The sequence below is a fragment of the Engystomops pustulosus genome, chromosome 3 (assembly GCF_040894005.1).
Source record: "Engystomops pustulosus chromosome 3, aEngPut4.maternal, whole genome shotgun sequence".
NCBI classification, from domain to species: Eukaryota; Metazoa; Chordata; class Amphibia; order Anura; family Leptodactylidae; genus Engystomops; species Engystomops pustulosus.
Window position 1 is genome coordinate 16296257 of NC_092413.1, and position 12673 is coordinate 16308929.

The following is a 12673-nucleotide window of genomic DNA, read 5'->3' on the forward strand; positions in this document are numbered from 1 at the left end:
CTCGCCGCTGGTGTCTTTGGTAAGTAATACTGAAGGGCCGTGCGCCCGGGGGACAGCTCTATCACAGAGATGCCAGGCTTTGTAATTTCAAGGCTCTGCGTGTTCTGCTGCGGAGGTGTCCGAGCGCCTCGGTGCCCCCACGACGATCATTTCCAAGCATCACGATCAGATCAGAGTAAAAAAACGGCTTCATTATTAAATAAAATGGAAAACTAATTGCGCTGGATACAAGTAATTTCCCGCCATCTCCCCCCAGCGCCCGCGGGTTCTGATTGTTCTGCCAGTTCCAAAAGAACTTTATTCCCTGTTACGCGGCTGAGGAATGGGCCTGATATTAGAGCAGATGATCTATTGCGCATTTTATGTACTTTTAGCTATTGGAAGGGGCTTTCGCCGTCCGTGGTTTTGCTCGCGCCGTCGTTCCGGTTGAATTAATTGGTTCTCGGAGGCCTCGCTGCGGACAGATAAACAAGAAAACTTCTGCTAAACAAGGATCTTCTGGGGACGGACATAAAAGTGACCGATCTCTGCTGGCTCTACTCCATGCCTATAGACTAACTCGGTGTAAATCAATAGAACAAGCGAAGAGAAGATACATCTTATTCCCTGGTTATCAGACAAAGACTGCTGCAGCTAATTGTAAGTTTCTATCTCACCCCATGTGCTTTTTCTCCCCATCAGTACATTGCTATAATGTCCTATATGACCTTACTGCTGCTTCTGAATAAAGTAAGAGAAGATACACATTCACAGAAAGGGGCTGCTGCAGCTAATTGTAAGTTTCTATCTCACCCCATGTGCTTTTTCTCCCCATCAGTACATTGCAATAATGTCCTATATGAGCTTACTGCTGCTTCTGAATAAAGTAAGAGAAGATACACATTCACAGAAAGGGGCTACTGCAGCTAATTGTAGGCTTCTATCTCACCCCGTGTGCTTTTTCTCTCCATCAGTACATTGCTATAATGTCCTATATGACCTTACTGCTGCTTCTGAATAAAGAGAAGATACACTTTCACAGAAAGGGGCTGCTGCAGCTAATCGTAAGTTTCTATCTCACCCCATGTGCTTTTTTCCCCTCATCAGTACTTTGCTATAATGTCCTACATGACCCGGCTGATGCTTCTGAATAAGTGAGAGGCGATACACATTCACAGAAAGAGGCTGCTGGATCTAATAGTATGTTTCTATCTCACCCCAAGTGCTTTATTCACTTAAGTACAGGTCAGTACTTTGTTATGATGTCCTATATAATGTTACTGATACTTCTGAATAAGTGAGGACACACATACACAGAAAGAGGCTGCTGGAGTGAATAGCACGTTCCTATCTTACCCCAAGTGCTTTATTCACAGGGAACCTGTCACTACATTTTTTTACCAATACAGCTAGTGGCAGGTTCCCATAGAGCCCTAGTAACTAACTGACCCCCTTCTTTTAGCTAAAAATTGTTTTCTTCACATATCCATAAAATAAGAGTTATAAACGTGCCTGCTATCCAGGAGTATCAAGAGCGAGATGCGGGCGTGGGCTTATGTCATGTGACCAGGGTGACATCATCTCAGGTCCTTTGACCACATAAAATCACTGCAGTCTCCATGGGCTTCTAATCCTCTCCATGCAGGCTGCTGTCATTTCATGTGATCAGATATCTGCATGGTGTACAGTTTGGTAGTGTTAGGAGGCTAAAGGATCTGCGATCCATCCCAGTCTTCTCACCTATTTCACTTCCACTACTTCCGTCCTGTATACTCCAAAGGATGATGCTGCTTTCCGAAGCCACGGCCACCATCTTGTCCTTATCGCCATGAGGGCCTCCCACCACTTTGGCGTTGAGCGCCACCCTTTCGATCGTCCAGTCCAGGTAGGGGCTTGAGAAGACTTGCTGCCAGCCGGAGGACTCCTTTATTCTGAGGGGGATAAGTAATAGGGATGAGAGCGAGGACTGTACAGACAATCAGGTATATCAGTCGCCGTACACACACGTTACTTTTACACTGTAGCGTTTGGGGTGGAAAAAAAAAATAAAAAAAATCTTTACAGCTGTAAGTTCTGTGGACTCGTGGTGGACATATATTATAGAGGAAAAATCTGATTTACATCACATAGAAGTCTATGGAGGGGGAAAGGGGGAAGCAGATGCGAATTGATAGCGGCTGCTGCAGTTAGGTGTAAGTTTCTATCTCACCCAAAGTGCTTTATTATATAGAATACAGAAGTTACAAATTTTTAACTTTACACAATAAAGGTTATTTTTGGGATAAAAACACTTCCTTGGCACCGATCCTCCTTTCTTCCAGTCTTGATCCGTCCGGGTCTTATACAGACCGCATGTCGGCCACATTTACAAGGGTCAAAGCATCACAGTCGTTGCCTACCTGAAAGCTTCTCCAAGTCTAGTAGGGGGTGTCCTCACACTGCTGTGCTCTTAGCTCTCTGCACTGCACCTCATCCCCACTGTGTGAATGCTGTAGTATTTAAGCAGACGTCTACAAGTGATATAACTAAGTGGAGAGGGGAGCAGATAAGTGTAGAGAGCAAAGAGCTCAGCAGTGTGAGGATATAAAGCCAATGCATTTTCTGAAGCTACAATGCTGGAATATATTTCACAGTCCTGCTTCTAACAACATAAAAAAGTCTGATTACACATCCTTACAGGGACCATACCTAGACGTGAGCACAGCAGTGTGAGGACATGCTATCATCTTGGAATGTAAAGCCATATTTCACAGTCCTGCTGCTACTAACATCATACAGACAAAGTATGATTACTCATCTCTCCAGGGTCAAAACCTAAAACTAGCTGCAGAGAAAACAGAGCACAGCAGTGTGAGGACACATTTTCAGTAGAATTGGAGTAGAAACAATCTTTGAATATAAATTCATACATCACAGTCCTGCTGCTACTAACAACATATACAAAAGGTATGATTACACAGATCTCCAGGGACAACATCCAACAGTGGCTGCAAACAGCTGTGCGAGTACAGACCTGGAATATAAAGCTATATTTCAAAGTCCTGCTGCTACTAACATACACAAAGGTATGATTAGACATCTCTCCAGGGACAATACCAAACCCTGGCTGCAGAGATCACAGCAGTGTGAGGACAAATTCCCAGTACAATCCTGGAATGTAAATCCATATTTCACAGTTCTGCTGCTACTAACAACATACACAAAGGTCTGATTACACATCTCTCCAGGGACAATAGCGAACACTGGCTGCAGAGATCACAGCAGTGTGAGGACACATTCCCAGTACAATCCTGGAATGTAAATCCATATTTCACAGTTCTGCTGCTACTAACAACATATGCATAGCATGATTACACATCTCTCCAGGGACAATACCTAACAAGACAAGGCTGCAGAGAGCACAGCAGTGCGAGTATATAGTCCCAGCAATACAATCCTGGAATATAAATCCATATATCACAGTCCTGCTTCTACTAACAACATATACAAAAGGTATGATTACACAGATCTCCAGGGACAACATCCAACAGTGGCTGCAAACAGCTGTGCGAGTACAGACCTGGAATATAAAGCTATATTTCAAAGTCCTGCTGCTACTAACATACACAAAGGTATGATTAGACATCTCTCCAGGGACAATACCAAACCCTGGCTGCAGAGATCACAGCAGTGTGAGGACAAATTCCCAGTACAATCCTGGAATGTAAATCCATATTTCACAGTTCTGCTGCTACTAACAACATACACAAAGGTCTGATTAATAATAATAATAATAATAATAATAATTCTTTATTTATATAGCGCACACAGATTACGCAGCGCTGCACAAGCACATCAAATTGGTCCCTGTCCCCATGGGGCTCACAATCTAAACAACCTAACAGTATGTTTTGAAGTGTGGGAGGAAACCGGAGTACCCGGAGGAAACCCACGCAAACACGGAGAGAACATACAAACTCTTTGCAGATGTTGACCTGGGTGGGATTCGAACCCAGGACCCCAGTGCTGCAAGGCAGAAGTGCTACACACTCAGCCACCGTGCCGCCCTAGATTACACATCTCTCCAGGGACAATAGCGAACACTGGCTGCAGAGATCACAGCAGTGTGAGGACACATTCCCAGTACAATCCTGGAATGTAAATCCATATTTCACAGTTCTGCTGCTACTAACAACATATGCATAGCATGATTACACATCTCTCCAGGGACAATACCTAACAAGACAAGGCTGCAGAGATCACAGCAGTGTGAGGACACATTCCCAGTACAATCCTGGAATGTAAATCCATATTTCACAGTTCTGCTGCTACTAACAACATATGCATAGCATGATTACACATCTCTCCAGGGACAATACCTAACAAGACAAGGCTGCAGAGAGCACAGCAGTGCGAGTATATAGTCCCAGCAATACAATCCTGGAATATAAATCCATATATCACAGTCCTGCTTCTACTAACAACATACACAAAGGTCTGATTACACATCTCTCCAGGGACAATGCCTCATTCCCACCATATGGATCCCGAGAGGCAGGAGCCTTAACTATGGAAAAGTTGTCTATAGTGGGAGGTGACGGACAGCAGATGGAGAGCAACTACTTTGGTCGGTCACAAACACGAAAAAAGTTGCAGAAAAGTCGCCTCATGTTGTTCATCATCCGGATCGATAAAGTTTTGTACGTTACAGACAAGTCGTTCTGTAGCCACATATCAAAAAAAGACGTCTCCATTTTTCCCTCTCTGTCAAAAAAATATGGGGACAGAAACGGAGACGCTGCGCGAGCCCCTAGGCCGCGGCCGCCATTAATAAAACTTTTGTCAGGTGCCAAGTTTTCTCGATTTCTCTCGGAGTCGCCAGGCGGGTGTCTGAGTGTGACCGAAACAATTGGAAACCGCCGGCGCGGACGGACAGGTCATCCATTAGAAAAGCGTTAGAGCGCGATTTTTGACAAATTTCAATAAACCCCTCGCAGTGTTCACTCCATCACGGTTAGAGATACGGAGAGCGGGAAGGCTCATTCCAAAAACACCCAAACTCAGTAATATCGCCCCCTCCCCCGAAAACTTTATACAAACTTCATTATGGGACGGAGACGACAAACCCAACTCCAGCGAACGCCAGAAGTCAAGACTGTACAGCGGTCACATCTATCAGGCCCTGTTCACACTTCAAGGAAACCTGTCAGCAAATTTTACCCCATTACACAACTATCCCCCCCTCCCCCCTCAGAATCCCCTCTTTAAAAAAAAAAAAAAAAAAAAAAAAAATCTCTTCCATAGTGATGTGACAATGAGCAGAGAAGAGTCACTTTTAGCCCGAGATGAGCCAAGGAAGATGTCACTACAGACACCACTATCTTGGTTCTGTAGCACTTAGGAACATACTGCTGGTGTCATACTTAAAGGGAAGAATCTCATCTCTCAGATTGCATCAGGATTGTGGTCCCAGGTTCTACAGAACCAGAGATATAGCAAAATAGACCCAAGGTGGTCCGAAATGTATCCCCTGGTGGTCATGTATCTGCACAGGGAGGGCTCTTTCAGTTTCTCAGTCTCAGCTGGTGTATCCCGGTTATCGGACTCATTATGGACAACCACTTTACAGGAAATCTACCATCAAATTCCATCCTGATAAACCAGGGACATTACTCATAGATCCAGGCACCGGGACTGTGGTAATCTTATATTTGTTAGTGATGGCCTCCTTCCTTCTAAAATCAACTTTTATAATTATGCGAATGAGTTTGAAAGACTCAGGGGTGTTACCAGAGCCCCTCCATGCTGCAGATTCACAGGCTGTTACACTGTCTCCTCCTCCCCTTGCTCTCTCAGAACTTCCTCTCCCTCTTTCTGCTGTAAGCTCACACAGTAGGAGGGGGAAGTGCTCCTGCACAGTCTCAGCAGCCAGTGTTAGTTATTGTCCCTAGAGAGATGTGAGATCAGACCTTTTTGTATGTTGCAGCAGGACTGTGAAATATGGATCTATATTCTAGGATTGTAGCTACTCCAAGTGTAGTGGGTTGTGTCCTTACAACACTTGCTCTGAGATCTTTGTTACCAGTGTTCTGTATTGTCCCTGGAGATCTGTGTAATCAGACCTTTGTGTCTGTTTGTAGCAGCAGGACTGTGAAAGATGGATTTATATTCCAGGATTGTACTGGGGACATGTCCTCACACTGCTGTGCTCTCAGTCTCAGCAGTCATTGTACGGCATTGTCCTTGGAGGTCTGTGTAATCATACCTTTTTGTGTGTTTAGTAGCAGCAGGACTGTGAAACACAGATTTATATTTCAAGATGATATCTTCTGAGGGGGTATCCTCACACTGCTGTTCTCTTAGCATTGACTTGATTCAGTATTATTCCCCTCTGCTCTAAGTTAATGCAGTGGCCTTCAACCAGAAGCCTTCAAAATAATGAGGAGGAGCTGTGGTGCAATATTAATGCAGAGAACTCAGAGCAAAGCAGTGTTTGGACGCGCCCAACATCTATTTCTCACCTCTGCTACTGATAACATATACAAAAAGGAATGAATACACATGTCTCCAGGACCCAGTTTGAGCGAGAGGTGCTGGGTGGTGAAACTGGGCTAGATAGTGTGTGCACCGGACCGCATGGCCACGCCCGCAGTGCACCGGACCGCATGGCCACGCCCGCAGTGCACCGGACCGCATGGCCACGCCCGCAGTGCACCGGACCGCATGGCCACGCCCGCAGTGCACCGGACCGCATGGCCACGCCCGCAGTGCACCGGACCGCATGGCCACGCCTATTATCACACCGGACATCGTGGCCACGCCCACTGGACCGCATGGCCACCACCGGACCTCATGGTCACGCCCGCAGTGCACCGGACCTCATGGTCACGCCCGCAGTGCACCGGACCTCACGGTCACGCCCGCAGTGCACCGGACCTCACGTCCATGCCCACCAGACCTCATGGGCACCCCCACCGTAACTCATGGCCATGTCTGCAGTACACCGGACCTCATGGTCACGCCCACAGTGCACCGGAGTGCTAATTTGCATATAAATAAAAATTATTATATATTTTATGTAGATTATATACATTCTATGTGACCTGGGGAGATGGAAGTAATAGCAGTGCTGCAGGATTCTGCGGCGGGTTAGTAATATGAAGCAGAACCTGGCAGGGCCCGTGTGCCGGGGCTCATCACTCTGCCGGAACGTTCCCCCGTCTGTAGGGAATGACATTATTAACCGGACAAGTACATATTCCTCCATCTCAGCCCAGACACATCCTAAAGTAATGACTTCTTTACAATCTCATAGAAAAGTGAAGCAGTTGAACAGATGATCCTGCCGGCGTTTTATGTTCATGGAGATGGCAGCCATGGCGGCTAATTCTAGAAGAGGGATGGCTCCGCGCGGCCCAGTGCATTCTGGGAGAAACAATCAGATAGGGGGCACAGGGGGGGAATAATAAAATCCATGAAGGGAAACGCATGGTGATGAATAATTCATACCTGTAGCACACCACAAAGTGAGCGTAAGCAGCGACAATCCAGTTGTGATGACCCGCAACTATCAGGACCTTCCGGGGATCCACAGGGAATCCTACAAAAGGAGGAGGGGATAGAGAGATTCAGCACGGACACGTAAATGATGATGTGTCAGTGTTATCTATATATAGGCCATTGTACAGGGAGGGGGGAGGAGATAAGCTGTGACATCATATATTGTCAGTAGTGATGTAATGATGGGTCAGTGTTATCTATATAGAGGTCATTGTACAGGGAGGGGGAGGAGATAAGCTGTTACATCATCTATTGTCAGTAGTGATGTAATGATCGGTCAGTGTTATCTATATAGAGGTCATTGTACAGGGAGGAGGAGATAAGCTGTGACATCATCTATTGTCAGTAGTGATGTAATGATCGGTCAGTGTTATCTATATAGAGGTCATTGTACAGGGAGGAGGAGATAAGCTGTGACATCATCTATTGTCAGTAGTGATGTAATGATGGGTCAGTGTTATCTATATAGAGGCCATTGTACAGGGAGGGGGGGAGGAGATAAGCTGTGACATCATATATTGTCAGTAGTGATGTAATGATGGGTCAGTGTTATCTATATAGAGGACATTGTACAGGGAGGAGGAGGAGATAAGCTGTGACATCATCTATTGTCAGTAGTGATGTAATGATGGGTCAGTGTTATCTATATAGAGGTCATTGTACGGGGAGGGGGAGGAGATAGGCTGTGACATCATCTATTGTCAGTAGTGATGTAATGATGGGTCAGTGTTATCTATATAGAGGACATTGTACAGGGAGGAGGAGGAGATAAGCTGTGACATCATCTATTGTCAGTAGTGATGTAATGATGGGTCAGTGTTATCTATATAGAGGTGATTGTACAGGGAGGGGGAGGAGATAAGCTGTGACATCATCTATTGTCAGTAGTGATGTAATGATGGGTCAGTGATATCTATATAGAGGTCATTGTACAAGGAGAGGGAGGAGATAAGCTGTGACATCATCTATTGTCAGTAGTGATGTAATGATGGGTCAGTGTTATCTATATAGAGGTCATTGTACAGGGAGGGAGAGGAGATAAGCTGTGACATCATCTATTGTCAGTAGTGATGTAATGATGGGTCAGTGTTATCTATATAGAGGTCATTGTACAGGGAGGGGGAGGAGATAAGCTGTGACATCATCTATTGTCAGTAGTGATGTAATGATGGGTCAGTGTTATCTATATAGAGGTCATTGTACAGGGAGGGAGAGGAGATAAGCTGTGACATCATCTATTGTCAGTAGTGATGTAATGATGGGTCAGTGTTATCTATATAGAGGTCATTGTACAGGGAGGGGAGGAGATAAGCTGTGACATCATCTATTGTCAGTAGTGATGTAATGATGGGTCAGTGTTATCTATATAGAGGTCATTGTACAGGGAGGGGGAGGAGATAGGCTGTGACATCATCTATTGTCAGTAGTGATGTAATGATGGGTCAGTGTTATCTATATAGAGGCCATTGTACAGGGAGGGGGAGGAGATAAGCTGTGACATCATCTATTGTCAGCAGTGATGTAATGATGGGTCAGTGTTATCTATATAGAGGTGATTATACAGGGAGGGGGAGGAGATAAGCTGTGACATCATCTATTGTCAGTAGTGATGGGTCAGTATTATCCATATAGAGGTCATTGTACAGGGAGGGGGATGAGATAAGCTGTGACATCATCTATTGTCAGTAGTGATGTAATGATGGGTCAGTATTATCCATATAGAGGTCATTGTACAGGGAGGGGGGAGGAGATAAGCTGTGACATCATCTATTGTCAGAAGGTGATGTAATGATGGGTCAGTGTTATCTATATAGAGGACATTGTACAGGGAGGGGGAGGGGATAAGCTGTGACATCATCTATTGTCAGTAGTGATGTAATGATGGGTCAGTGCTATCTATATAGAGGTCATTGTACAGGGAGGGGGAGGAGATAAGCTGTGACATCATCTATTGTCAGTAGTGATGTAATGATGGGTCAGTGTTAGCTATATAGAGGTCATTGTACAGGGAGGGGGGGAGATAAGCTGTGACATCATCTATTGTCAGTAGTGATGTAATGATGGGTCAGTGTTATCTATATAGAGGTCATTGTACAGGGAGGGGGAGGAGATAAGCTGTGACATCAGCTATTGTCAGTAGTGATGTAATGATGGGTCAGTGTTATCTATATGTAGGTCATTGTACAGGGAGGGGGGAGATGAGCTGTACTACTATACTATACGTAGGACTCGCGGCTGTGTGGAGTGAATACAGCCTTGGTGCGGAGCGGGTGTGGGGTGGGGGAGGGTGCTGGCCGCCTCCATTTATCTACAGGTCAGGTACGCGGCTGGCAAGTCTGGTAATTGCATCACCATCACTGATCCATCACCGCTCCTCAAATGTGAGCTCATGAGACCGTCCTGCGGTGAAATGGGGCTATTGGAAGTGACACCCGCACTAAATCATAAGTCTGGTGAGTAGAGAGCGGCCGCCATACTTAATAACCCGACAATGTCTACACGTGCGTCTCCTGCACACAATGGCTCCGGCTCGGGGGTCGGGGGTGTCGTGATGCCGTTGTCAGATGACTGCAGGATGGCGAGGAGAAGGCTTTCCCAGGTCCGTTTAAAGGGGATGTTTCAGCGGTTTTGACCACTGCAGCCAGTGTTATGTACTGTCCCTGCAGAGATGTGTAATCAGACCTTTATGTGTGTTGTGAGTAGCAGCAGGACTGTGATATATGGATTTATATTGCATGATTGTACTGAGGGCGTGTCCTCACACTGCTGTGCTCTGTGCAGCCAGTTATTAGGTATTGTCCCCGGTGATCTATGTGATCAGAGCTTTGTGTATGTTCTTAGTGGCAGCAGGACTGTGAAATGTTGATTTATATTACAGGATAGTACTGAGGCTGTGTCCTCACACTGCTGTGCTCTGTGCAGTCAGCATTAGGCATTGTCCCCGGTGATCTATGTGATCAGAGCTTTGTGTATGTTCTTAGTGGCAGCAGGACTGTGAAATGCGGATTTATATTACAGGATAGAACTGTCCTCACACTGCTGTGCTCTGTGCAGCCAGTTATTAGGTATTGTCCCCGGTGATCATAGCTTTGTGTATGTTGTTAGTGGCAGCAGGACTGTGAAATGTTGATTTATATTACATTATAGTACTGAGGTTGTGTCCTCACACTGCTGTGCTCTGTGCAGCCAGCATTAGGCACTGTCCCCAGTGATCTATGTGATCAGAGCTTTGTGTATGTTCTTAGTGGCAGCAGGACTGTGAAATGCGGATTTATATTTCAGGATAGTACTGAGGTTGTGTCCTCACACTGCTGTGCTCTGTGCACTCTGCGGGCAGTGTTAGGTATTGTCCCCGGAGAGATGTCTAATCATACTTCTCTGTGTGTCGTTACTAGCAGTAGGACTGTGATATATGGATTTATCTTCCGTTTTTGTACCTTCTCCAGATGCAATGGGGGCATGTCCTCACACTGCTGTGCTCTGTGAACTCTGTAGACAATGTTAGGTAATGTCCTTGGAGATCTGCATGATCAGACCTTTGTGCGTGTTGTTTATAGCAGCAGGAATGAGAAATATGGATTTATATCCCAGGATTGTACTGGGGGCATGTCCTCACACTGCTGTGCACTGTGCCCCCTGCAGGCAGGATTATATTTCGTCCCTGTAGAGATGTGTAATCATACCTTTGTGTATGTTGTTAGTAGAATGGGGCAAAAGAACAGTTTAATTCAAAAAGCTCAGAGCACAGCAGTGTGAGGCCCGTCCATCCACCCAGTGCAAAAACAAACTTCATTCATCTTTCATGGTTCTGCTGCTACTAACAATATACACAAAGCTATGATTACACATCTCTCTAGGAACAATATTTAACACTTGCCGCTGAGAGCACAGAAGTGTGAGGACATACCCCCAAACTACAATCCTGGCATATAATTCCATATTTCACAGTTCTGCTGCTACTAATAACACGCAAAGATATACAATTAGACATCTCTCCAGGGACAATATATAACATCGGATGCAGTTTGGGTGGTCCCAACAGCCGACAGTCTCCTTTTAAACTATGTTAAGAAGCGGTGAGGGAGCGGGGGGCACCTTAGAGGTTATATCAAGTACCAGAAACATTTTATGGGCTGAACTGGACCTGATATACACAGTAAATAATAATGCATAATTTTTATTGCCTTCTTTTAGCTCTGGAGGACTGTATGTGCCATAAATGTACTATAATCATGAAGTTATTTTGTGCTACAGGGTGTAGCAGTTTTTTTTCTTTTTAAACCTGAAATAGCGCCCCCTCGTCTTATGGCAGGGCCTGGTACTGCAGCTCATCCTATTTCTAGTTAAATGGGACAAAACTTCGAAATCCCAAAAACCTTTGTCTTGGACATCCTTCTTAACAAGGACGCCCCCCCCCCCTTATCTTCACAACTGGGGGTCCTGCAGTTAGGTCGCAGCACTCTATGGGAGTGGGTCCTATGGGAGGTCTGATTATTGCCAAATAAGAATTACAGGACCACCTTTGCAGTCACAGGGGGACATTTATCATTAGATATCAGCAGCTAGTTTAGGACCCTCTCTGATGCTCTGGTGGCTGTCAGATTTACCGTAGTGGCTTTGATGGAGGTCTCAGTGATGGGACTGTTCTGTTGGTTGACTCTCCTGTATTGGCTTCACACACTGTGGTTGGTCTCAGGCTCTTTATTCAACAAGCTGCCATTACACATGTCACATACTCATGTCTGTCTACCAACAAGTTGCTACCTGCTTTACTGTACACACACACAAGTAGTGAGACCCCTAGAGGCCAGGATAGCATATAACATATTGCTACATCCTTTCTCTATTAAATGGAACAATTAAATATAAGAAAACTGTTAAACATGAAACAATAATAAAAAAAACATAATAAGTCTATTTAGGTGTAATCCTTGAGGTGAGCTGGCCTTTTTATCATCCTGCCAGCTCGTGTAACATAAGATGTTTCGCCACAAACATCTGAGTGTTCTTCTGGTTCTGTCACACTGTCTTCTCTCTGATTACTGTCCTCACTCCTCGCAGCTTCGTTCTCAGCTGCCCCTGTTGTCTCCTGGCTTGTGCTTGCCGTCTCATTGTCTTGGATATCTGGATAACGTTCAAATGGCCAAGCATCATA

The 12673-nt window shown here is 45.3% G+C and overlaps 1 protein-coding gene across 1 annotated transcript in view; it reads right to left on the minus strand.

Annotated features, from left to right (window-relative positions):
• KCTD3 (potassium channel tetramerization domain containing 3) overlaps window positions 1-12673 on the minus strand; it is a 37172-nt gene that overhangs the window by 12061 nt on the left and 12438 nt on the right. The window contains exons 8-9 of the mRNA XM_072140126.1: window positions 7468-7558; window positions 1720-1910 (exon numbers count right to left, since the gene is read on the minus strand). Of these exons, the coding sequence (XP_071996227.1) occupies window positions 1720-1910; window positions 7468-7558 (282 nt within the window). The remainder of the gene's footprint in view (window positions 1-1719; window positions 1911-7467; window positions 7559-12673) is intronic.